The sequence below is a fragment of the Vulpes vulpes genome, chromosome 11, assembly GCF_048418805.1.
Source record: "Vulpes vulpes isolate BD-2025 chromosome 11, VulVul3, whole genome shotgun sequence".
Taxonomy (NCBI): domain Eukaryota; kingdom Metazoa; phylum Chordata; class Mammalia; order Carnivora; family Canidae; genus Vulpes; species Vulpes vulpes.
Genome location: NC_132790.1, coordinates 81,248,238 through 81,276,008, shown reverse-complemented (window position 1 = coordinate 81,276,008; position 27,771 = coordinate 81,248,238). Strand labels below are relative to the sequence as shown.

The window sequence follows — 27,771 nt, the reverse complement described above, 5'->3', positions numbered from 1 at the left end:
AAGTCTTTAGTCAGATCGTATTTTTAAAAAAATCCTTACAGGCCAAACATTTAGAAAACAATGACGTTTTTAAAAGATAACACCAATAATAATGTTTATTTAATGTTCTACAGAGGTTCCGCCTCTGAACTGTGAAACCAGACAAACCACCCAAGCCACTGAGGCCCCCAGGGAACTTATGGGTCATGTGAGCTCCCATCACCATCTGGTGTGTCTCCGCCTCTTGGATTTTAAGATGTATGGAAAGTGCAGGCCTCCAGGAGTTCTGTGGGACAGAGAAGAGAAGTAGGACAGTCAAAAATCTACCTATATTTATTTTCTGTCGAATGAATGAATAGTTAAGCCTGATAATAAAAGCACTCAGACCCATTGGGGTCTGATGGGTGGACCAGGCTCTTCTCTCAGTGGCCTTCTCCACTTGCCTGTACAGCTCCTGTGTCTTTCTGGGTAGTACTGTATACCAAACATGGTTTCCCTGCCCTGCATCATCCCCCACCTTGTGTCTCATAGGCAGGGCTCCCACACCTAAATCCATATAGCTGGGAGGAGCCTGGTAGGACTGTCCTCTCTGATCCCCTTAGACAGGTGAGGAACTAATACAAGCACCCAGAACATGCCACTTTCCATGCTAGGATCTGGAAAAGGAGCAGAGAATGCAGAGCCAGACTTTCTCCCCTTATGGAGGATATAGGGTAGGTGACTGTAACCTAGGTGCTCACAGCAGTGACTGTGGATAAGCACGTTCCTTACATTGGAATTAAGGGACCCTGGCACAGACTTGCTAACTCAATATTCCCCAGCCTGGGAATCAGTATTTTAAGGACCATGGCTCACTTACATGCACACAAAACTTAGAGCATAACTTCCCTCCATCACATGTTCTTTTCTCACATCTTCCAAATGACTTCACGTGATTAGATGATGTCCAACATAATTATAGTGCAAAAGTGTATTTTATTGTATTGTAATGCTTAGAAAACTGGTGTTCTGGATGAGCAGTACGTACAGCAACTTTATGGTTATAAAACTTGTCATTGTTCAAGCTCGCAAGAGTAGCGCTGTATAAAAGAACCTTCTGCAATGATGGAAGTGTTTTGTCTGCTCACCTGTCTGGAGCTACATGAATTGTGGCTGGTGTGGCTGAGGAACTAGATTTTTAATTTTGTTTAATTTTAATTAATTTAAACTTAAATTGACTTAGGTAATTAGAGGCTACTGTATTTATTGGCTGATGCAGCTCTGTCTAAAAATGAGTTTACTGCACATGGGCATGGACACATACAACCTCTTCCTTTTCTTAGTAATAACATGGAATTATTCATATCGGGACAGTTCATGACCTTAGTGCCCTGAGCGTGTGTCCATCTTATCATCTGCCCGTACAAGTAGCCTTTTACACTTTCTTGATTACAGTGTTCTCTTATCATCTCATCTTGCCCATTTCCATTGTTCATCCCCAGAGGGCCACAGCCCACTCCTCTTTGCCCACCACCCAGAACTGCTTGCTCCTTTTGCCCCCCTTGTTGCTTGGTAGCTTCCCCCATGCTGTTCCTCCTACTCACTCGAGGTGGAGCATTGTCTCAGGTTAGCAACAGCCGTGATATACTCTGCTCCTAAGTATGATTTATATGTTGTGTCCTCTGGAAGTTTGGCCAAACATTGTGTGTCGTCCCTGAACAGAAGGTCCTTCGTTGCTGAGTGGAACAAGCAAAACTTGCCCGAGCAGTCATTTCCATTTCTTCCAAACAAAAGCTGTCAAATGGATGGAAGATGCATAAGGACTTGTGGCAGTGAGCAGCTGAGAATACAAAGATGGGGTTGAGGAGGATAAAAGCTAGGAACCAGCCCCTGGAAGAAAGAGAGCTCCAGAGGATGCCTCGAGATGTTTCCATATCCTTCACCTGGAATTCACCCATTTCATGCCCCAGCTTCATGCTTTCTTTAGCATCCTCTGTAGGCTCCATCCTGGTCTCACCAACTCTAGGAAGTCCCTCCTACCCACCCAGTTACTCCTTCCCCATTTCATTGGCTATAGCCTTGGGTACTGCTTCCAGGAAATGGGAAGACAGAAACATGTCCCTTCCAAGTATCAGTGTGAAAAAAGATATAAAATGTGAGCCCCCCCGAGAGGGTGGTATGGGTAGTTGCGAAATCTCATGTTTGACTAGATCTTTGATCCTATGTTGGGCAAGAGGCTTAACTCCAGGTCTTGGAGGATTATAAGTGAAATGATGAGTATGAAAGTTTAACATTCCATCTAGTACCTAAGAAATGTTCATCAAATGATAATTATTGTTATCATTTACCTTAGGACTTGCAAAGATATGCTATTTTAATTTTTAAAAAAAGAGGAAAAGAAAACAAATGGCAGGCAGGAAGCTGTTATTGAGGGCAAAGTAGTATTTGTGGGTAAAGGACTCTTAGAATTAAAGTATTCAGGCAGCCTCCCCACCTACATACACACAAGGCTGACTCTGGGGCAGTTGTTCTCCCCAGAGGATGAGCACCCTGAGGATAGGGATCCTGTGTTTTTCTGGCTGTTGGAAGGTTCTCAGTCTCTCTAAACAAAAGAAATATAGTCCACATTTCATGACTTATATCATGGAGAGCTGACACACAGGATCACTTGCCTTCATTTTCAAAAAAGATAGAGGTGGAGAAAATGAGGGTACCACAGAGCAAGGTCAGAGGCAAGCAAGAAAGCAGAGGTGTGGACCCAAAAGCAGATGAATCACATGGGAACTAATCTCCAGTAACCTGGAGATATAAGCAGAGCTGGGCTTGAGAAATCCAGTTCTGCAATCCTTGGCCTCTCAATTCTAGTTTCCAGAAAAAGAATGCTGGAGCATGGGCTTTACTGATCACTAAACTCGCCCAAATAATCCACACCCTCCCAGGAGGAAAGAATGGGAGGCCCTAGCTGGTCCATACCTGCTGGTCAAGTAACATTTTGCTAACACAAGATGCCTTGTCTTTCCTTGAGACCACAGCATGATTTGGGGCTTTGGCTAGGAAGCACTCAGGAGCCTTGTCCACAGACTTCCTTTGGCCATCAGGGCACAGCAGCTGAAAGTCCTCTTTCTTCAGATCCTTAGCCCAATCTTCAGTGTTCTTTCCTGGGGACAGAGAAGGTGGGTCAGCTACACCTGACAGGTTTGGTCAAGGTGCCCTCACTGAGGGGATGTGACTGGCCCACTGACATGTGAAGGGCCTGGGGCCATTGGCCAGCAGAAGTACACACACTGGGGTCACTGTGATGTGGAAAGGAAGAGATGCTCCCATGTACATAGGTCAGATTCAACTCAAACTCAATTCCTAGCAACCACCCCTTCCAACCTGCCCCACCCAAACAGGAGAAAGTGAGCTATATTCTTGGATGATGTTCAAAAACATTTTTATTTCTACTAAATTCCAAAGCATCTGGATTTATTACTCTAGCATAGGAAGAATGTGACCCTCTAAGCAGGCTGATAATTGCTGTGCAATACCATCTGGCATTAGCAAGCAAAAGAAGTTTCCCAGAGGCCCTTTTGCAAGCTGGACCAGTGTTCTTAATCTAACACACTCATACTGGTTCTACATGAAAATGTGCACATGCCTCTGTGCATACAGATCCATATCCTGTTCTCAGCCCCTAGCTTCACCATTTCTGTATTCTCCCTAAAAAAGAAAAAAAGAAAGAAAGAAAGAAAGAAAATCTCACCCATTTTCAGGGTTTCAACTCCTTCTGCCAAAGGCAATTCTCAAGTATGTTTTTCCAGTTTTTAGTTCTCATCTAAAAGGCGGGATTGTAAATCTTTTTCTTAATTTAGTTTTCATTTAATTCTTTAGTTGAATATCTAATAAATGACTTCACTATCATAAAATTGTACGTTATTTATATATAAAATAAAAATACCTCTATTCCTACTCTTCCCAAATAAATACTTACAGTTTTAATAGAAAACTTAAAATTGCCTGTGTCTCTCCCACAAGTAACTACACACATCTCTGTTCACCTAACATTTCTCCTTCCCTTTCTTACCAGTACCTCCAACCCAGCTCCTTCCAAATGAAACCCACCATGATTCTCTCCAAACCAATTCTGTTCCACTTCATAATGTAAGAATTTCCTCAACACTATGTTGCATGCCGTCTATAAGCTGCAGTCTTATTGGAGGGAGAAAATAGGATACATACCAAAAGCACTAATTCTGGATCCAGATAATAACACTTTATATTTTGTGGACCACACTGTAAATGCTGTGGGAGCTGAACCAGCTTGGTGAGACCATATTCATCAGGGAAAGCTGGCTGGAGGAGGCATGGTTTTAGGTGTGTAACATGTGTTACATGTACTGACCACTGAGAGACTAATCTAGGCCTGACTGACTCGGCATATGATGAAGTCCCCAATAGGACAGAGGCCATGAGAAGAGGAGTGGATTTGGTGAGAAATATGAGGAGTTTGGACTTAACAGAGGTTGAGGTTGCAGTGCCAGTGAGTTTTGTATATAAAAATGACCAATGGCAAATAGAGGCTCCAGGATGTTATTTAGATAGGAAGTTAGGCCTCTGCTCTATATTCCTGCCAGGGAGGGTAAGGCTTTTGGAGTCACTGCAGGGTAGAGAGGTGAGGTCAAGAGAGAGATGCCCTACTCAGAGGAGTTAAAAAAAAATAGGGGATCCCTGGATGGCTCAACAGTTTAGCACCTGCCTTCAGCCCAGGATGTGATCCTGGGAACCCAGGATCGAGTCCCACGTCAGGTTCCCTGCATGGAGCCTGCTTCTCCTTCTGCCTGTGTCTCTACCTCTCTCTCTCTCTCTCTCTCTCTCTCTGTGTGTGTGTGTCTCTCATGAATAAATAAATAAAATCTTAAAATATTTCTCAAGGGATGACAAAAACCAATCTTAGGGTAACACTCAGGTAGTAGGAAAAAAGGAAGGCTTTAAAGGAAAAAGCCAAAAATAATAGAAGAAAATAAAGAAAGAAAAATTAGCCAACACAGTATTCCTTCAAGTATTCCTTAGCAACTTCTGTGTGCCACTTACTATAGTTAATTTTGGGATATAAGAGGAGGAAAAAAGAACTCAAATAGTTTCTGTGGCCACAGTTTATTACAGCATGAGATGAACTCAGTTATACTAGCCACAGGGACAGAAGGTTCCATTGTAGGATGGTGGCATGCCATCTGGGAAGGCTTCTCAGAGGAGTTGGTACTGAGCGAGTTCATTCTAGATGAGTTGCTGGGAAGAGCTGAGGTTGGGAGAAGGGACATGAGAAAGAAAGTGAACTAATATCTGCCTGGCCTATAGCAGGTTCTCTAAGCGGTTAGTGATACAGACAGGATAGGTGGAGTGCTAATTCTTACCAACTAAACAACTTTTTGTTTGGGTTTTCAGTGCCACAGCATCTAATATTCACCCACTAGTTTTAGTACCCATTGATGCTTCTTGCTTGAAACAATTATTACTATATTATTTACCAACTGATAGTTTTTAAACTTTGTAAGTATTGCTACATTTATTCATGTTCTACAATAAGGAAGATCTTTCCCTTCACCTTCATTTGTTTAATCAGGATAGACTCATGTATTCCTATTTTATTCTTACTACCATTATTTCTTTTAGTGCCCCAAATGTCCCAGATTTGGCTGGTAGAAGGGCTTTAAAGATGGCTTCTGATATTTTGACCTATCCCAACATCTTCAACATGATGTTCCAGGCTCACCTTATATTTTTCCTGCCCCAGCCCTAGAATCAGCTATTTTCCCAAAGGGCCTTGGCTCCTTCTATCAGAGAATGGTTCTAGAATCCAAGATCTTCATTCCCACTGGTGCACTATTGTCTCTAAGTGTTTTCAGTGATATAGAATATATTTGGAATATATATTTTTTTTTCTATATTTTTTCTATATTCTATATTTCTATATTTTTTCTATATTACCAGGTGAGTAAATGGCTGTAGGTTCACCATGTATATATATATACATGATATAGGAAATATAGGAAATAGTTACAAAGGACTTTTTGGGGATAATTCACAAAGACTGAATGTGGACATAATGAGTATTAAATCCATGTTAGGATAAATTTCCTGATCTTAGTAATTAAACTGTAGGTATGTAAGAAAATATGCACTGAAGTATTTAAGGGAAAGGCAATGTCTGCACCCATGGGAAGGTTCCTGAGAGAGTGTTCAGGACCACCAGAACTTCACAGTTCCTACTGTTCTGCCTACCCAGATAAACACTTCTCTGTTCACTGAACAAACAGGTTGAGAATCAGAGCTCTGGAGCCTATAACAGAGACCATAATACTTCCACAAAGGCATCCTGAGTATAAGTGAACCCAGAAACCCCAATTTGTGGGGACAGAGGAGCAAGTGAACATACCCCCAGTGTTCTGCAAGACAGTCTGGTCTTTCACAAAGGCCACATCTCCCTTCTCAACCAGACACCTGCAGAGTTCCAGACAGGGAGAAAGAAGAGAGGAAGTCAGAGACACATCTGTCATTCAGGAGGGTCACCTTGTAGAGATAACCAATTGATATTAGCAATTGTGACTCCCATTCAATCACTAATCTTACAATTACTTATATAAGTAACACAGAAAAAGAAAAAAAACCCTCCAATTTGCTTTGTGGTTATACAATCTCAGTTCCACACACTGAATGCTAAATTCTGGCACAGTTTCTCCAGTGGAGCTACAGCATTTCCCTACCATAAGTAGAGATATTAGATGGGAATCACCAATAAGGTGATTCCTGACTCACAGTCTGCTTTGTAGAAATTGGGAACTTGTGGACTGTGAATTATATTTGCACTAACTTGCAAGGTAGTTCTAATTGGAGAATTAGAATAATCTTTCTTTTCTCCTTCACTACTGAGAACTTCAGCTACAGTATCACTATGCGATTGACAGACTCCTGAACTACTAACACAAGCCTGAGTCAGAAAATACAGTTAAAAAGTAATAAGGTCATAAGGTGCACAGGTGTCTTTATAAAAGCAATAAACACCCATAAAATAGAATTGCAGCTGGGAATGTAGAAATCATGTATTTTATTTTTCTATATTACCAGGTGAGTAAATGGCTGTAGGTTCACCAGAGATGCTTGGAAGAGCATGAGCCAGACTCCTGACTCCTGTATTCAACCAAGGCAGGCTTTCCTTACCTTGGCAATAGGAACATTTTTGAGCCAGACAATTCTTTCTGTAGAGTGCTTCCCTATGCATGTAAGATGTTTTAGCAGCTTCTACCAATTAGATACCAGTAGCACCCAATCCCATTCAATAATCAAAAACATCTCTAGACACTGCCAAAATTCCCCCTAAGGGGAAAATCGCCCCCTCTTGAGAACTAATCTGCTCTGTACTGCCCTTCTGGAGAGAGTGTCTTGGAGGGGCTTGGATGCTCCTTCATGCAGGGTTCTACATATGGTTGCTAAATGTGGCACGCTAACAGGCCAGGAACATAAGAACCTCACCTTAGTTCCTAAAAAGGAATCTTGTAAAGGCTGGATTTATTATTATGTTTGTTTTAGGGTTAAAAGACTCACCTGAAAGCCCCTGTGTAGCCATAGTATCTCTCATGGTTATTGGGAACACACTCCTTTCCTGGAACATTTGCTGAGCCAATACACAGAGCACAGAGACTGGAATTCCGCATAGATCCGGGGGCACAGCCTTGAGAGAAAAATTTATCTGGACAGAAAGACAAGAGGAAGTCAGCTCCTCCTGAGTCAATATGAGTAGCCCTTATCTAACACATAACAGGTGTGTATGGCCCAGGCTAGGTGAAATATATTCAATGACCAGCCACTAATGAGGACCTGCCAGGCCGGAGGCTTTAAAAGGAAATTTAATTGAGGCTGGAAATAGAAGTTAGTAGACCACTACAGTTCAAGTAGAGAGGATTCCATGGGCACCGTGATAGTGTCACCATTTATCTAAAGAGACAAGAAAGGGAAATTACATTAAAATTGACCTAAAAGAGATAAAATTGGAGGTCTCACTCCCCAGGCTGTGCCACCTGTTTCCAGAAGTTCCCTTCCCTTGCTATTTTTTCAGAAGAGACTTTAATAGAACTTAAAACTCCAAACTCAATTAAAGGCTGGGGGATTTTACTCCCAGCTCAGCTGCTTTCCCATGGCTGTGAAACTGCCAGGAGGCTCAGAAAAGCAGAGGTAGTGCCCTTGCTGGTAGGGAGCCAGAGCTTTCTGGATATCACCCCCAGCCATACTTTGCTTCCTCTCAAATTGGTGTCAGAGAACACCCCAGTGCAGAAATGTGGTCTCCTCTCCAAGTCCCCACACACAGGACTTGTCTGGTTCATAACTGCCTTTAAAAGCCTCTCTTTTTAAAGCAGTTGCACATATTTGGGGGTGGCAAGGAGGAAGTTGATGTTAATAACCATTAGAAAAGATTTGTCTGTGGTTAACTTAAACATATATTTTTTACATACCTGAAGATATTCAGAGGACACAGAAAATAAACTGATTCCCATCCCTTTGAAGGGGCCTAAGGGCTGGGAAGTCACTCAGTGAGACTGCCAAGGCCTTAAAGAGATCCAAGGATCCCAAACACTCACATTACCTAGAAAGCCTGTAGGAGGGATTGCCCACCCAACAGCCATTTCCCCTTGTCCCTTAGTAACAAAGACCTAGTTGTTTTATTCTTTTAATTTTTTCTCCATTTTTTTATTGATATACAACTGACCTATAATATTGTATCTGTTTCAGGTGTTCAACATGATTTGATGTTGCAATATATTGCAAAATGGTCCCCACAAAAAGTCTGGTTAGCATCCATCACCACACATCCTTATAAAATTTTTTTCTTGTGATGAGAACTTTTAAGATCGACTTTCTTAGCAACTTTGAAATATGCAATACAGTATTATTAAATATAGTCCCCATGCTGTACACTACATCCCCAGGACTTATTTAGTTTATAACTGGAAATTTGTACCTTTTGCCCCTTCACCTATTTCGCCCATCCCCCCACCCACGTCTGGCAACTATCAATCTGTTCTCTGTATCTTGGAGTTTGGGGTTTTTTTAGATTCCACATGTAAGTGAGATTATACAATATTTGTCTTTCTCTGCCTGATATATTTCACTTAGCATAATAACCTCAAGGTCCATCCATGTTGTCGCAAATGGCAAGGTTTCTTTCCTTTTTATGGCTGAGTAAAAGCCTATTTTATTATTTTCTTTATCCATTCATTCATCAGTGGGCACTCAGGCTGGTTCCATATCTTGGCTTTAGTAAATACTGCTGCAGTGAACATAAGGATGCATATATCTTTTTCAGTTAGTGCTTTCATTTCCTTTTGATAAATACCCATAAGTGAAATTGCTAAATCATATGGTAGTTCTATTTTAAATTTTTGAACAAAGATCTAGTTTTATTTGGGACAGAGACACACCCAAATAAAAGATGACATTCCCAAACCTCTTTTACAACTAAGTGGAACTATGTGCCTGAGTTTTTAGCAATGAAATGTTACCTGAAGTAACTGATTTAGATTTCCTGAATAGCTCCTTAATAGAATGACTGCAGATGGCATATACTTCAAGTTGCCCTTATTCCTTGCTCCTTGAGGCTACCTGAGTCATGGATGTGATGGCAACCATAGTTGACCTTGAAGATAAAGGCCTCATGCTCAGAATGTTAGAGGAGAAAGAAGGAGCCTGAGCTTCTTGTGACCCTATCAGTCACGGACTGCTCACCTGGTCCTTTTCATGAGAGATCAAAGTAAACATATATTTCACTTAAGCCACATATGCATCCAAAACGAACCATTCTGATTCAGCTGTCCAGCCCTACCATCTCTTTTAGATAGCTCCTTGAGGTTCATTTTAACCAAATTTCACTACTATAGAACCGAGCCACAGCATTTTGTACCATACTACTCTTTTCCCAGAATACCTCTTTCCAGCCAGGTCCTGATCACAGTACCCTCCCAGGATTCGCTTACCAAATTCACAGTGGTTGATCCTGTTGTAGAGCAGGCCCATGGGAATGTTCCAGCCTGCGGTTCTCTCTACTGCAGTGTGGCAGGACTTCCTGCCTTGCAGATTATTCCAAGAGATGGTTTCATCTAATTTCTTAACTACGGCCACAGCAAGATACCCTACAAGAAAGACATCAAAAAATAAAATATTAACGCCCTCCAGAATATATGTCTGCAATCAAAGCCTGCCATCTCTTTGTGAAAGCAAAATTATCCTGAGTCATTCCTTCTATCTTTGAAAGGGTCTTCCCAATAACTGACTGAGATAAGGTACCAGTCACTCTTGTCAGATGGAGATGATTCTGAACTTTAAAAACAAAATAGTAAGAAAACGTCATCAACAGAGCAATGGCTGGTATATAATCCTTCCTTAAATGCATAAAACTACTAAAGTTATAAACCAGCAACTCAGCCTTCACTGTGGAATATCCCAGGAATGGATACTGAAGAGCACATGTGACTCTCAACATTTTATACAGTAACAATTAGGAAAGAGTAGTAAATGACCAGTAAACTACAGGGAATATTCTGACCAGGTGCCTTGGATATGGGGAATACAGGTTTGCATGAAAATAAGTATGTGAAGCAGAAATTCAAAAATCAAGACAGCTGCCATCTTTAGCAGAAAATACATGCTGCTCCTTAAAACTGCAGAGAGATCAACCCATGATTTCAGCTTTTTAATTTAGTTAATTCAGTCAGCTGTTTACAGCAGAAAACAGAGAAGCACTAGCATCCATGGAGTAAGAGCAGGTCTTTCCATTTTCAGCTAAAGAGCCTGGCTCCTAGAATGAGGGGGAGAGGATGAGAGGTTGTAATAGGGGAAGTTACAAGAATAGACTTGCCCACAAGTGTCTGGAAAATAAAATAAGAGAGGTCTGACTGAGTACTGGGGCTCTGGGACCCAGTGATCACCTTGGCAAGGTTTCCTGTCTTGTTCCTGCCCCATCTTTCCAGATCCACCCCTTACCAGAGCACTGGCTCAGAGCCAGATTGGCTTCCTGGGTCCAGCCGTGGGTGGGTGGCTGGGTAATTTCATGCTCTTAGACATCTGCCTGTGTGAGCCTCTCTGCTGCGCCCTGCTGGGCATAAGCAAGATTCCTTGGCTGGGGTAACTCATCTAAAACTGTGTAGGCCTTATGTAATGTGCAGCAATTGGGAGTGGTGGGGAGGGTGTGAATTTGTTTGCTGTATATAGGAGCCTAAATAACTTGTAACCTCTGTGAGCTGTTGGTTCCCTTAGGTATCCTTAAAGGATGACAGTACCACTTATAGTACTTCTTACAGTACCACTTATGGTACCACTTATAGGATTAAATGAGAAATCCTGTGTACAAGTCATGGTAAGTGTAAAAGAGTAACCATTATTATCAATCATCATCTTTCTATGGTTCTTTTGCATTCTAAAATTGCATCTCTTCCATTGCCTTATTTAAGCACACCTCATCCAGGACGCCTGGGTGGCTCAGCAGTTAAGTGTCTGCCTTTGGCCCAGGGCATGATCATGGAGTCCCGGGATCGAGTCTCACATCAGGCTCCCTGCATGGAGCCTCCTTCTTTCTCTGCCTATGTCTCTGCCTGCCTCTCTCTCTCTCTTTGTGTCTCTCATGAGTAGATAAATAAGATCTTTAAAAATAAATATACCTTACCCTTTCCCCAAAGCAATTAAGAATTAAACTCATGAGGTTACCAAACCCAACTCACCTTCCTCTGCTGTGTCGCTACATGTAGAGCCCTGAGTTTCTGGAGGAGAAAATGAAGAAGTCATTAAACATTCATTCATTGGAAGTCATGCCATTCCCATGTGCAGCTCAGAATAAAAAGAGCCGGGAAGACCATCTACATTTCACCAACTCCTAAACAGTCCAGGCTGTCTGGATTACGCAAATTCACTTTTGCTCATTGGTCTCTGGAATTTAGCCAAAAATTGTGAATTTCAAGCTTCTTCCCCTGTTTGACCTGTGACCACAGTGGTCCCTACCAACTGTACTTGAATCTCTGCACCAAGGCAACAGGAGAAGTGTGAGCTTGGGAAGCAAGAAGACCTGCCAGGAATCCCAGCTGAAAATCCCAGCTGTCCTCTGCAGAGAGGTCACTTTTAGCTGGAACTTCTTAGCCCAAAGCCTCCAATCCCCCTGGTGGAAGGTGTGATAGAAGATTCTGCTGTATGTTGGCAAATTGAACACCAATAAAAAATAAATTTATTTAAAAAAAAAAGAAGATTCTGTCCTTCAAGATGACTGTGGGGATTAGAGATCAGGGAGCCCAGAGCCTAGGAAGTAAGAGGTGCTCAGTAAGCAAGAACTTTCTGGCCAATGTGGTGCAAATTAGGCTATGATTTTCCCATCTTCTCTCTCCCTACCATCAGAGGAAGTAAAACACAGAGAGGGACCCCTTCCACTCACTGTAGTTCTCTGCCAGGACAGGCACCAGACCGCACTGGCCCGCTATGTAGATATAGCCTCCATCCAAGCTCATGGCATCAGCCTCTCCTTTCTGCCAAGACACAGCACATTACAGCAGATTAAAAGAGGCCATCTCCTGTCTTACCTGCTCTTCCAGTCATTTCCTTGAGGCAGCCTTCCCCGCACAGGCCATGAAGGCCCCTAGAGATAGCAGGTGCTGTACCAGACCTCCATACCAGGTAGGAACACCCAGCAGAGAAAATAAAATGTACTCTCATTTTCACCCAAATCATAATGAACTAAGAATCAATTTGGGATGCCTTACATAGTTTCTTTAGGAGCGAAGACCCACAGTTAGTCCTCCTGTCCTCTCATAGGATACACTGTCCCAGAGACATTTCCACAACAACTTCCTGACACCAAGAGGTCTGATTTGTAAGACAGATGAATGGAGTCAGGGACACAAGGCCATGTCTGTGGCATAGAGCGCCCCTCATGGGGCTCCAGCCCTAAATCATGACCTTGTGGCTGAGTGCTATTCAGTGCTTGGTGTGGACAAAATGAATGAGTAAAATATTCTTGAATGACCTAATTCCCAGTTTATAGGTCCTGAATTATAGAGATGCTTAAATTCCACAAGACTGCCAAGCTTTCCATGGAGCCTGGAAATATACTTTCTAGGAATACACCCTGAAGAAGTAACCAAATCTGTGGGAAACTATATGGATAAAAAGTACAAGTGCAAGCGCAATTCATGCAATGTGTAAAACATGCAATGTATAAAACATAACAGCAAAAAATACAGAAACACACTAAATGATGTTATAGGTAATATGGATAAATTGCTAAATAGATTGCATCATATCCATACCATGAAATAGATTATAACATTAAAAGATCATATTTTCAGGGCACCCGGGTGGCTCGGTCAGTTAAGTGTCTGCCTTTAACTCAAGTCATGATCAGAGTCCTGGGATTGAACCCCACATCAGGCTCTCTGCTTAGCAGGGAGCCTGCTTCTCCCTCCCTCTCTTCTTCTCTCTCTGCCACTCCCTCCTATTCATGTGCTCTTTCTTTCTCTCAAATTAAAAAAAAATAATAAAAGATCATGTTTTCAAAAAATGATTTGTGACATGGAAAAAGCTAACTAGATACCAGGTGAAAAAAGTGTAGTAAATTATGTATATTATATGATCCCATTTAACAGAATTTTCTATGAGTTAGAAGATTACAAGTACTCCTCATTTTCTTTTTTATATCATTCAGGACCTTCAAAACTCTAAAAACGAACATGGAATGCTCTTGTGAGCATGGACATGTTTTAAACTTCTACCTGCTTGTACAACCAGCACAGCCCTGTCACACTTGTCATTGCACACCATGGGTCTCAGGCACACCCACACCATGGTCCAGCCTCTGATAAGCAGACACAGCTCTGGGTGCCCTACACCATGTGCTAACACCGGGTAAAACAGAGCCCTAAGGAACCCTTCAGATCCTTAAGTTCAAAAGTACTGAAGCTCCTATGGGGCTGGGCTCCCACATGAGGGAAGGTTCCTGGGAACATGGGTTTTAATATCATTCCTAAGAACACTCACTCAGCCTTAGGGACAGGCAGGCAGCAGTGGCAAAAACACTGCCCTACCGTGGCAGGAGGGACATACCGCAATCTTGGCAATACAGTCTTCAGTAGACTCTGCTGATTCACACTCTATTTTCCCTTCGCTGTTTACACTCCACTCATCACACTTGGCAATCTCATGGTGACCTACTGCACACCATTTCACCTTCTTGCATTCATCCCTTGGGGTGTCTGGGCCTAGGGCATAAGAAAGAGAACCAGATTTCAGAGGAGGCCCCAGAAGTTCCTGGTGATTATGAATGCTACTATCCTCCTGAAAATGCTTGGATTTGCTAGCAATATACAGAGCCCATTTCAGGAATTCATCATAGAAAACAAAGGCAGTAACAATCTCTTTGTTGGCGTCTTATTATTTAGATATGACTTAAAATAATTTCTTCCAAGAAGCCAACTTTCTTCCCAACCCCTCTATCAATTCAGACTGTTTTGGGGGTTGTCGTCGTCTTCTTCTTCTTCTTCTTCTTCTTCTTCTTCTTCTTCTTCTTCTTCCTTCTTCCTTCTTCCTTCTTCCTTCTTCCTTCTTCTTCCTTCTCCTTCCTTCTCCTCCTCCTCCTCCCCTTCTTCTTTTCCTCCTCTTCTTCTTTTTCTTTCTTCTTTTTGAAATAACAGCCACCTGAGTTGTTCTTATTTATTTGTTCATTGTTTTTTGGCTGTTCTCTGCAGGAGAACATAAGCTCAGCCAGAGCAAGGGCTATGCCTGTCTTACTCTCCATGGCACCCTTGTTGTTCAAAGACAGTGCCTGGGTCATTGTCAGTGCAATAAATGTCTGCTGAATGGATGGACATCTATTTAACAGTCAGGCTCAGTTCAAATCACTCCCTTAAAGTAGCCTTATTGCAGCTCCAGTATCTATTTTTCTTTATTTTCATGGTCTTATGAGACCTATTCAAAATTCCTATTTTGTTTTGTTGTGTTTGTTTCCCCTTCTGAGCAAATCTCTCATTTTTAATCATTCAACAGAGTGAATATTCATTGAACGTTTGTCTTCTCCACTGGTGAGAAGGTTCCAGGACAACAGAAGCTAGCATATGTTTGTCTTACCATTGCATGCCCAGCACCCAGCACAACTTATGGCTAGATGATGACTAAATTCTGTTGAATGAATGAATAATCAAGCAAACGCCCAATGACCCAAGGAAATTCAGGGGCAGGATCAACTGGTCCAGGACTCCAGCTTTACTGGGGCACATGTTGATTATAATACTGGATATAGATGTACAAGTCTAGCAATTTTATTCTATTTTACTTTGTGCCAGGCTAATTGGCTTCACAAAGTGGGCAGAGTGGCCCTGATTTATACAAGGAAAATAATGCTAGTAATAAATCAAGTCATGTTAAGCATGAATTTCCTTTAATGCCTTTTGGTGATGTCCAGGCGCATCTCATGATGATGACAACCATTTAGCATCAGTCTGACACTGGGCAGCAAGGCAGAGTGAATTTCAGTACCTGGAAAGAATCTTTTGCTGGTCCCTGCCCCCACCAAGTTTCCAGACTCCTAGGGTCACATGATCCTTCCCCAATACTTACGCACATCTTCCCTTAGGTTCCGAAGAGCAGTGACATACTCATATCCCAGGTACAGCCAAGTGTCCATTTTAGGAGGAATCCTAAAAAACCCTTCAGCAGAGTCTTTAAACAGCAGGTCCTTCCCCAAAGATGAGCTGAAGAGCTGGAAGACTTTAGATTTGTCTTTGCCATAATGTTCCTGTGTATAGTAAAACACAATAGTGAATGGCTACAGCAACAAGGAATACTGCAAAAGAGGACTGAGGAAAAACAAAAATCCCAGAAAATGAAATTAAAACCATGACATTCTTAGATTCCAGGAGAGAGGGCAGTCAGGCCTACTTTTTCCCACCCAGCACCATCATTCCTACTCCCAGGTCATGCAAGAACCTATTTCGCAGGATAGGTTTCTGTGCCTGTCTCCCTGCTTGGGTTAACAGCTCACTGAGTCTAAGAAACACAAACTCCTTCAGAGGCTGACACTGTGTGGTTACCACTTAAACTCTTGATAGATAGATGGGAGGGCTGGATGCATTCTGCTGCCCTAGGGAAGTAAAGTTGGCTGTGTGTGTATTCCTTGCAGTCAGGCTGAGGGACATTAGGAAGGAGATCATTTCCTTCTGGGGAAGTCTTGGAAGGCCTGATGGAGGACGGGGTATTTCCCTTGGCCTAGGAGCCCTGGTTTAGATGGAAAGGAATAGAATTAAGCATTAAGGAGCATCTCCATGTCACTAGTCCAAAATGTAAGGGTCTGACAGGCAATAATGCAGGACTAAGCTCTGTGCAACTCTGAGTCCCAACTGAGTACTTTTAGACAAGTGGATGATGTGTGGCACAGTTCCCACTATGTCCTAAAAACAAGGAATTCCATAGTGACAAGAAGAGAATGTAGGAAAATTCCCCAAATCAATCAGAGACCACTAAGCAGGAGGGAGGACAGTGAATTCAGTACCTGGGCCTGGTTTAGAAGCTCCCAGATCAAGTCTTCCTTGCCCCCCACACTTCGGGCCACAACAGCATGGGAAGGGACCATGGCCAGGTGGCACTGCCTATATTCCTCCACTGGCTTTCGGGTGTTGTCTGGACAGAGCAGCTCATACTGGTCCAGGTCAGCTTTGTTTGGCAGGTTCTCTGTGGGAAGAAAGCCTAGATGAGCCAACTGCAGATAGGACAGAGTTAGGAGCTGTAGTCCCTCTCCCCATCCCTTGCAATCCCAATGCATCATAACATGCGAGCTGAGATACCTAGAGCATTGAGGGCCAGAGCACATAAGGAACTGACTTGATCAAGATCCGACAACCAGTTATAGGCAAGAAAGCTTCTGGTACCTGGTACAGGGGTACCTGCCCCACCACAGGTCTCATCTCAGTAGACCAACTGCAGGCCAAGGTCAGCCTAACCTGCCCATGCCCACAATCCCTTGCTGTGGCAACATTGACCAGGATGCAGGATCCCCGTGTCAAGGAGGTTGAGTGATGGAAAGAGGCCCAGGAGTCCAGGTGGGGACCGTATGGGCACACAACTCTGCACAAGTAGAAACCCAAGCAATGATAAAGGAGGAATACAGTATGCTCATATCTGACTACTGCCTGTGGAAAGGGGTGCAGGAGAAAACAAACAAAAACAAGAGAAAGTCTACTGCCTGGAGGGGATGTGCAGATCCTCCTGTCACTTACCCAACACTGTTGAATGCTTGACAAAGGCCACTTCCCCAGCGTCCTCCATCAGACACCTGTGGGAAAGAAATACATTGGGATTCCTGCATGGCAGGCCCTTCTTCTCAGGCTTGAGGGTCCATCTAATCACACTGTCCAGCCCTAGAACAAGGGCAGAGACTGGAGGAGGCTCCTGTGCCAACCCACAGCTGAGGAAACACTATGGGGCACTGATACGCCACTAAAATGGGGGAGGGGGGGGCTAAAGGGGGAGTGGTGCGAGCTCACAGGAACTAGAAATCCCTCATTTGTGCCCAAAAGTCGCAAAAAAAATCACTGAAGATATTTTAATACAGAAAATAGTTTTCAAATTTCTGAAAGGGAAGATAAAAAGAGTCTCCTGAGAGAGGCAATGTCCCTTGGCTGGTTGTCAAACTTTAGGATATAACCAAAGTTAAAGAGGGAGTGAAAAATCAATCACGTGGGCTGTCTGCACAGGTCATGAGAGGGACAATGAGAGAAGGCAGGAGAGAGGCCACTGCATTGAACAGGAGACACTGCTATAATAGAAAGCAGAGGGGCAGTCAGTCATTGAAGAGTGGACTAGACACTAAGGATGTGCCTGTTCCCTTAGACTCTGCCCCAGTCCAGTGAGAGGACACACTGGACAAGTTCAAGGGCTCTGGGGAGATAGAAAAGATCTCCAGGAGAGGGGCTCTCTTGTCAAATGTCACATGAAAGGCATTTGCACTGGCCTGGCCTAGAGAGTCCCAGTTGGATCACTGAGTCACTGTGAGGGGATTGTCTCCTGGACACCTTTTGTAGTCTGGGCTCTGCTGTGGGCTAGGTAGGGTCTCCCTGCCTGAGGACTTTGGACACTTTGGCCACCATGGAGCAGCAGCTGGTCTCACTCACTTGAAGGCACCCGAGTAGCCGAAGTATGGCTCATGGTTGGAGCAGGCACACTTGTCCGTCCCTTTCCCCACACACAGTTGACACAGTTTGGGGAAAGCTGTCCGATCCACACAGGGAACACAGCTGGCCGCGAAGAAACTGGACGCTGCTGCTCAATATAAGACATGTAGTGCAGTCCATGAGCCACCCTGCACATAGGCAATTGCAGCTCCTAGTCTAGACTCATTAGGGAACAGAGAGTGACTAACGCAAAACCAGCATACCCAGTTTCAGCACACCCTTAAGTGTGTTCACTGATCAAGATCAAGGTTTTCCAAAAAGGAACAAGTTAACCTTTGTCACCCCACTTCCCTCCCCAGGCCTGTCTCAGGTCACTGTCAGACTGGACAGCTCTCAGCTCAGAGAGAGAGTTCCTCTGGGAGTTATATCTGAGAGATGGGAGGCCCACATAGAGAGGTACAGGCTAAGCTCATGGCCAAAACATAGGCACCAGAAAAGCTCTAGCAGAATGGGAAACACAGAGGCCACAGACAGGAAAGAACCCCAGGAAAGTGAACAGAAGGGCCCAGCAAACTCAGTCCTGACTGAAGCCCTCTGATGGGCTTGATGCCCTTCCCCCTATTCCTCAGGATAGCCTCTGGTTGGGTGTTAGAGAAGAAAAAACTCAGCTGACACTGCTCAAGGGCTGCTGGTATCACAGAACTGACCAGTTTTTTGTTTGTTTGTTTGTTTGTTTGTTTTGTTTTTATAACTGACCAGTTTAAAGCTGGTGTACCACCCACCTCCACCTCCAGACTCATCACACGTGATCACCTGATCATGTCTGAGTGATCCCCAGTGTGGCCTATCTAGGTCCGCTTGATAGGACTCACTCTCTTGCCCACTTACCCTTCTGAAGAGATTCACGTGGCTCTGGCAACTTCCAATAAAGTAAGCCCATGGGGATGTTCCACCCAGCAGACCTGCCAAGGCCTGTGTGGCAGGATTTCTTGCCTTGGAGCTGATTCAGATTGAATGTACTGCTCTTCTTCACCACAGCCACAGCATAATAGCGGGTTTCTTTAATTGCAAAGAGATGGTGTGAATAAAGGACCCTTATCCTGGGCCATAGGGAAATATTGCTCATCACCACTGGGCTGCTGAGTAGAGAAAGGGAATCCACAGGGCATATTTATGTTGGGTTGGTTCCCAAAGAGAGAAGAAATCAGGAAAACCTGATTTGCATGAGGAAGAAAGGACTGCAGAAAGAATGTTTGTAATAATGGTCCAAGTAAACACAAGGGCAAGAAAGCCACATGCACATATGGCCCAAATGCTTTTTGCCCACCATGGCCCTGCAGGGTATTTGCCTACGCCTACCAACCCAAGCCCACCAGGAAATTGGAGTTGTGGCACAGAGACCACAACCATTCTAAGTATTTCCTGTTCCCTGACACAGGCCCAGGGATAGCTGGTTGCTCTCAGAGGAGATACAAGGCTCAAGTATGTACTGTAGTGTGATCTTTTCCCTGTGTGTGGCACCTGTGGTTCTTGGAGGGCTTCTTTACAGAGCTCTAAACCCCAGTGGTTCAGGCCAGGTTGCACACAGTCTGCTCTGTTTCTCCAGGGAGCACATTTCCTGGCCCAGAAGTGTCAGGAGCACCAGTCCTTAACCCCAACATCAAGCCCCAGAGGCATTGAGTTGTGCCTGTGGTGGCTGATATATTGGGCCTCTTGTTCCCCACTGACACCCGATGGGGAATGTTCATTAGTATTTAATCTCCATTACCTGCCTGGACAAGACAAACTCAACATCTACAGGAGAGAAAAAGAGCCACAAAATCTTGGGTCCCCAGGAAGAACTTACCCTTATCTTTCCCATAGAACTCTGCCACTACAGGCTTTAGGTTGTAGGGGTTCAGGCCTGCCTCAAACACCAAACCTGCATCAAGTGTCACAGCATCTGCTTCATTTGCCTGAAAGGAAACAGACCAAACCCTGATGAAGTCCTTACTTTTGAGGAAGGTCCAAGGACAAGTGAGTGACTAGCAGGGCTTCTTGGACCTGGGGCCAGGAGAACCCTCAACTTGGCCCAACCACGCACCACACCATGGGCTTCAGTTGACTCCACCTCCCTGGTGATTTGGCCACCATATTCCTATTCCTCCCATATAGAGAAAGGAATGGAATATGTTTCTCTTTCCCCTGGTAAGGAGTCTGGATCTTGCCCCAGAAACTTATGTGTGATCTTTCAAGGTCAATATGACCTTCCTGAGTGCCTGGGTTGCCCAGTGGTTGAGCATCTTGCCTTTGGCTCAGGGGGTGATCCCGGGGCGCTGGGATCGAGTTGTGCATCAGGCTCCCATGCAGGGTGCCTGCTTCTCCCTCTGCCTATGTCCATGCCTCTCTGTGTGTCTCTCATGAATAAATAAATAAAATCTTTAGAGAGAGAGAGAGAGAGAGAGAGAGAGAGAGAGAGAGAAGCTTTCTTCCTGGCACACCTCATGGGAGAAAGCTGTCCCCCAACCCTGGACTGGACATACTGCCCAAGCACAACAGATACTGAAGGAAGTTGCAGTCATGCTCTTACACATATGTACATTGTGAGCCCAGTTGCTTTTGTTTGGTAATCTCTTTGTCTTGGGACTTCGCCTGAGATCTTATTCAGGTACTCTGTGAAACCCTCCTTATGGAGGAGGGGAGCCTTGAAAACACTATCTCCACTCTGATTTAGTACTCGGAACTTTTGCTTCTTCTGGGAACCAGTAACTGCAAGAGTCTTGTTCAAGGATTTGGCACTTCCTCTAGGCTTTACCTCTCACTTATACTATGAACTAAGGGTTAAAGGCTGATTATTATTTCTATTATGGCTCATTTTTTGTTTAATGGACTACTCAGACATGTCACAGGTCACCACTATTCAACTCAGCTCCATTTTGTAGATTAAAAAACAAAGGCACAGAAAGTTTGTCACTTCCCCAGTTTACAGAGCTAGTAAGTCATGGAGCTGGGATTTAAATTCAGGTCATCTGGGTTTATTTTTTTTTAAAGAAATAAAAGTAACTACATGGATAAATATTTTTTAAAAATAGAAAGAGAAAAAAAAAGAACCACATTGAATTGGCTTCCAGATTAAACACTGCTGGTGGGAATATAAGCTGGTACAGCCACTCTGGAAAACAGTATGGAGTTTCCTCAAAAAGTTAAAAATAGAGCTACCCTACAACCCAGCAATTGTACTACTAGGTATTTACCCAAAGGATATAAACATAGTGATCTGAAGGGGTATCTGCACCCCAATGTTTGTAGCAACAATATCCACAATAGCCAAAATGTGGAAAGAGCCCAGATTTCCTTCAACAGAAGAATAAAGAAGATGTGCATACACACACACACACACACACACACACACATACACAATGGAATATTACTCAGCCATCAAAAAAATGAAATCTTGCCATTTGCAACGACCTGGATGGAACTAGAGGTATTGTGCTAAGCAAAATAAGTCAATCAGAGAAAGACAATTATTATATGATTTCACTCATATGTGCAAATTAAGAAACAAGACAGAGGATTATAGGGGAAGGGAGTGTAGAATAAAATCAGTTGAAATCAGAGAGGGAAACAAACCATAAGAAACATTTAACTATAGGAAATAAACTGAGGGCTGCTGGAGGGAAGGTGGGTAGATGGGATAATTGGGTGATGGGCATTAAGGAGGGCACTTAATGTAATAATCACTGGGTATTATTGCGTGTAATAAGCACACAACTGATGAATCACTAAACTCTACCTCTGAAACTAATAATACACCATATGTTAATTACATTTTAATTTTTTAAAAAATCAAACATATTTGTCATTGTCTTAAAAAGCAAATACAGATCCCATGGCACAACATATATATGTATGTTCCTATATACATATATTCAAGAGAAACTATTAATATTTGTGCTGCAGGAGATTTGTATAAAAATATTTGTCAAGCCCTGATTAGAATAACAAAAAGCTGGAAACAGCCCAAATGCCTGATGACAAGAAAAGAAAAAATAAATTGTGTTATACTAACATAATGGGCTATTGTAGAACTCTGAAAATGAATGAACAATAGCTATATTCAACAATGTGGGTAAATCTTAGCATGACATTGAGGAGGGAAAAACAAGAAGACAACACATAGTAATGCCATGTTTATGAAATTTTTATGAACCACAATTGTGCAGTCATTCACACATACCTATAAACATCCTAAAATTCAAATAAAGGGCAAGAAAGTTGTAGGATTCAGTTTGTTTAGGATGGAGAGACACTCGGTAGTTGTAAGTAGGGTCAGTGGGTTATACCACGCTATATGGTTGCCATTCCCATAAAATCCAGTGCTGCCACACAGCAGCCCTAGAAGTAAGCTACTGGCACTGATGAAGTTTTGAGAACCTGTGTTAGGTTCATAGATAATACTATTTTATATTATCAACATTTAAAAATAAAAAGGGGGCATGCATGGACTAAAACTGAACAAATATCATAATTCAAGGTTTATAATTTAAAGCATGAGGTCCAGTTAAAAAAACACACACAGACCAGTTGTTTTTACCAAACCACCATTCCTTCAGTGACTCATGTTCCATCTGGCTGAGTCTATCTCTCCCACCTCATTACTCCTTCCAGTCTCCCGCCTGCTCTAACTCCTGTCACCCCGACCTCCCTAAAGTGACTTCAAAAAGCCTAGCTCTCCTGTCTCAGGCCCTTTGCATAAAGTTTTCTTCACTACCTGCCGTATTCTACCCATGGCACCCAGCAGGCTTACCATGCTCATCCTTGGTGTCTTAATGTCATTGCTTCCCTCTCAGGGAGACTGTGCCTGACACCCAGGCCAAAACAACTTTTCTTCTGAAAGTCTCTGTCAAAGCATTCTACTCTTTCCTTTCATAGTACATCCACACAATTTGAAATTACAGTTTACTTGTTTGCATATTTTTCTTCTCTCCTGACTAGACTGTAAGCTCCTCAAGAGTAAGGACCACGTGTGTTTAGATTCACCACTGTAGCCCCACTGCTCAGCACAGGGTCTGACCCACATTATGATGTGCAGAGACAACAATGAAGGAGTGAAGTGTTTTTGGAAAGTGTTGGATTTTGCTTTAAGACTGCTTAAGGATAACCACTCCAATTTCCCTTTCTGAAATACTTTTATTAGCATTGGGGCTTGACTGTCCCACACACTAGCATCCTACCTGTGAGTAAAGAGTTGTTCCAAAATGACAGAAGAGAAGGGGAAGTATGGATTTTCTTCCACTCCCTTTTAGAAAACAGTAACTTACCCAAATAGCCTTGATGCACTCAAGGTAGGAGGTTCTCTTCACACAGCTGACAAAAGGACCATTTTCAAGGACAGTTTTCATATTTTCCATGAAACTGGAACACTTACTGGCCTCATGATTTGAGACAGTGCACCATCTCACAGTTCTGTCAGGGGAGACAGCCAGACACAGCCCTAGGAGAGAGGCCAGAGGTCATACTAGTGAGAGAAGCAGAGCACCCTCTGGAGGCTCCTGAAGTTTCCATCCACTTCCTTCTGTCCTCTTCCCACTCCTCCCATTAACATTCCAGAGCACAGATTCCATTGCTTTCTGAGGCTGGGGACAAGAGAAGAAACCCTAATGCCTCCTAGTCACCTGCTAACTAGCCTGTGCTAGCCAGAGCGATGCTGGCTTGACCATCAGCTCTCAACTGGAGACCACAGTAATCTCCTTTTCTCTGTTTTCTCTACCTCCATATCTCACCATCATGGGACTGCCATGGGACATAAGCCTTATCAGTGTGACAGGGTATTTTCAGCCACTTGAAGGTGTTGGCTCCATAAGACAATTTGGGGAAGCTGGCAAGGTAGGAATTACCATCTTAAAGATGATGGAACTGGGCTCAGAGAGTGATGCTTTTACCCAAGGTCACCCAGTCTGTTAGTAGCAGAGACTGGCCTAGGCCCTGGGCCTAGAGACTGGCCCAGACTTTCATCTCTGCCCAGGGAACAAAAGATGACATTCTGAGTTATTTTCCATCTGCCAGGTCATTAGGTAGGGGTAGATGATTGATGAGATAATGAATTTGCCAGTGATACTCATCTATCATCCTCTGTTCCAGGAATAACTAGAACTCCACATATTCAGTGGCTGTTTCTGTTTCCAGTGACCCCTCCTTCAATTTTCATCAGTCTTTTGGGCTGCCATTTAGGAGAAGCTAAAGTGAGCTGTGTCTGTAGCTCTTAAAATCATGTAGTTGCTCTGCTCCCAAAGACCTCTGTCATCTCCACTTTCTGTGGATAATACCACAGGGCCAACTCAGGGAAGCTAATGAACATCCACAAAGCACAAAGCAGGAAAAGGGGAGGGCATAGTTCTCCAGGACGCATAAGGAGGGGCCACAGGGAAATCACTGCCCCATCCACCCTTTATCCCCCCTCTGCCCATGAGAAGTCCTGGGAAGCATCAGGATTCAGTGGCAGACCCTCCCTAACCTGCCCCTCCTGAGGTCTCATGGGCAGGAATTTGTCCTGAGTCCTGCATTTACCTTGCACAGCCTTAAGAGATGCTTTGAGAGTGGGAGGGGACTGGGGGCAAAGGCAAGTAATGCAGGGCCAACTCTCAAGGGTAAACTTTTCCAGGAGAGACAAATAACTAAACCCAAGGTTCCAAAGGTGCAACAAATGCACCAGGAGTGGCAGGCAAAAGTTAAGGGACACTCGACTCGAAAAGTTAAACTCCCACTCGACTGGGGCCTGGATCCTTGGTCTCATCCACCCTCACCTGACCCTCCCAGGCTAGGAATACTGCCCTTCTCACTGGTGAGAACCTCCCAGTGGCTCTGCTTCTTGTCAGGACATCTTCAGCGCCAAGGGCACCCATGGGGCATCAGATTGCCAAGGGTGGGGGCGCCCTCAGATCCGAGAGGCCTTAAATGCCAAGTTCAGCAGTTCAGACTGGACTCAGGAGGCCTCATAGAAGGGATCTGATAAACCATGACGGAAGTGCTCTAGCTGTATTCTAATGCTACAAGACTTACTGGACAATGAGGAAGAGGAAAGCGAGAAAAGGAAGCAAGGAAGCGCGGAGGGCACGGAAAGGCGGCAGAGGCAAGAGCAGGAGCAGCGGCTGCGCACCGGCGGCGCAGAGCTGAACCAAAGGCTATGCTGAACCAGGTGCAGGGATGCGACGGGCAAGAGAGGAGGAAATGCTCTGGCTTCCAGGCTGAGCGTGGAACCTAGGAGCCCCTGCGGCAGAGTGGAGGGTGCAAAGAGCTGCGGGGCTGGCGACTGTGCGCCCCTTCCCCGCGCCCGCCGGCACTCACCCAGGACCGCGCAGGCCAGCAGAGCGCGGACGGCGAGCCTCATCTTCCTGGGCCTGTGGCTGGGAGCCTGGAGCACAGACCTGTGGGCTTCTGCGCCGCCGCCCGGCGTCCCGGGCCCCTTTATCTCCGGCCCAGCTGGCAAGCAGAATCTTTGACCTCCTGTGTTTGCGCAGCCCTCTTGCCCAATCACCCTCATCCACCACCACCACCCCCCTTCATTCCTTCCCCAGGCCGATCACCTCATTTCCTGAGCTCTGGAAAGACCCACGGATGGAATCCAGCACAAAAATGCTGATTGTAAGGGAATTAAAGAAAAATCAACCCTTTGTTAATGCTGCGCGCTCTGTGCCAGGAGCAGGGCTGCTGCGGATAGGGACGGGGAGGAGGGGTTGGAGTGGGTGGATCTGCTCCTGAATCTCAGGATGCCAGACAGAGCTGGTCCTGCACCAGTTCTGTGTTCATTCCACGGATAAAAGAGGGAAGGAACTACCCCAGATCCAGCCTACACGCTCAGAATGACAGGCAAAGACCTTCCTGGGAGAGGGTGTCAGAGAAGAAAAAAGCTGGCCTCAAATCAAAGATAAATTCAACACCCTTTACTTGTTCCCAGGTGTCCCCAGCAACCCTGTTCCCAGGCTGTCAAAGGCCCTCCCAACTGAGGAACTGCTCTCTCCCCATATGCCTGGCTGAACACAGACTCCTGGACTGCAAACCTTCCTTCCCTCCATGCAGCCAGCTGGACACCTTGGCCTAAGGACAGAGTCACAGAGGAGACAAACTCTCTTCCACAAGAAGCTACCCAGGAATGTGATCAAGACTTTGGAGACTCAGAACAAAGTGACACACAGGTTCAAAGCAAGGGAAGGGGACTATGAGAGGATGTGGCCTGGTCTCAATGCTCTGGGTCATGGCTGGCTCCCTCCAGCTAAATGGTTTCTAATTGGCTTTGATTGTGCACCTCCAGGAAATATAGTGAGCTTGTACACTCTGAGTATGTACTTTTTAAGCTAATATATTGTGTACATTTCAACCATGTGAGGAACAGAAATGTATACATCAATGCACCAAAGATGAAACATTCTTTTTGTTCCTTTGTTTAATCTGCTTTGTATATACACTCAATATCTCAAGGCAAAATATTACACCTGGGGAAAGAGCAAGTGTTCTGATAGTAGATAAAAATCAATGCTCCAGAAAACAATCAAGATAATTTTAGGGTTCTCTAAAAGTTACCTGATCAGATGATTGTGGTTTTGGGCTCTATCTCCATTAATTTATACCAGGTCTAGAAGATGTCAGTATTGTCATTTTATTTTTGTTCACCTGTGTTTGTGTTATCAGAATCATCTTCTAATTCTAGTTTGTTTTTGTTTTTGTTTTTTTGCGGAAAGTTTTTAAGGCACTTGTGCATTTTATGAGGTTTGGTGAGTTAAACCCCATCATGTAATCTGTACATCCAGTTTCCTGGCACATGAAAACCATAAAAGCCAAAAGGAAAGGATACGGCAGAGAGTCACAAGTATCCAGGACCCCCTTTTCCACCCCACCCTTTTTGAGGTGTTCCTCATCTTGCCACAGGATACTTCAGAGGCTCTACAAGACCTGTGTCTCTCTGGCCTACAGACCAGTGGGAAACAGTGCCAATCCTCATACAAAATAGTAGTGAATGTTCATTTGTTAATCTTTTGCATTAACAATAAATATTCTTATCTATTCACTGGGTGGGTGGCCCAGTCCATTGAACATCTGCTTTCGGCTCTGGTCCTGATTCTGAGGTTCCAGGATCAAGCCCCACATCAGGCTCCCTACTCAGCAAGGAGTCTGCTTCTCCCTCTGCCCCTCATCCCACTCATGTGCTCTCTCTCTCTCTCTCAAATAAATAAATAAATAAAATCTTTAAAAAAAAAGAATAAATATAACTGGAAGTTAGGTTTCTTCTCCCACACTGCAATAGATTGTCTCATATACAAGTGGTTATACACATCCCACTTCAGAGAGCATTGCTATAGTAGGGACTTTGTTTACACTGGAGACATACAAGCCTAGCCAGCCAAACACCTGCCTCACCAATAAGGAAGAGTAGCTGCTGCTGCCCTCCATCTGTCTGTGCCTCTCATGGACCCTCTTGCTTAAACCAGAGTCATGGCAGGAAGGACACATACCTACTTCCCCCTACAGCAGACATTAGGCGGTGGTCTGGCTTTATGTGGAAGACCTTGCGGTACAGAGATGAAGATAGAGGGAGAAAGTCAGGGGGACGGGCTGGCTGGGAGGAGACTCCACTCAACTGATGACTCCTTAGGCCATCCAGTGAGCTTTC

At 44.1% G+C, this 27,771-nt stretch overlaps 1 protein-coding gene and 1 long non-coding RNA gene across 3 annotated transcripts in view; one reads left to right on the top strand and one right to left on the bottom strand.

The window, feature by feature from the left end:
- The window catches only part of LOC112932521 (uncharacterized), a 105,277-nt gene that overhangs the window by 3,547 nt on the left and 73,959 nt on the right, over window positions 1-27,771 (top strand). The window lies entirely within an intron of this gene.
- On the bottom strand, window positions 67-25,983 carry LOC112932518 (serotransferrin-like). Its single transcript, XM_026015492.2, has 17 exons — window positions 25,452-25,983; window positions 23,429-23,601; window positions 19,972-20,080; window positions 19,014-19,184; window positions 18,126-18,273; window positions 17,232-17,287; window positions 16,508-16,686; window positions 15,577-15,754; window positions 14,068-14,222; window positions 12,404-12,494; window positions 11,703-11,741; window positions 9,963-10,118; window positions 7,540-7,684; window positions 6,374-6,438; window positions 2,932-3,116; window positions 1,563-1,752; window positions 67-265 (listed from the first exon to the last, which is right to left on the bottom strand). The coding sequence occupies exons 1-17, from the start codon at window positions 25,645-25,647 to the stop codon at window positions 231-233; spliced, it is 2,271 nt and encodes a 756-aa protein (XP_025871277.1). The 5' UTR covers window positions 25,648-25,983; the 3' UTR covers window positions 67-230.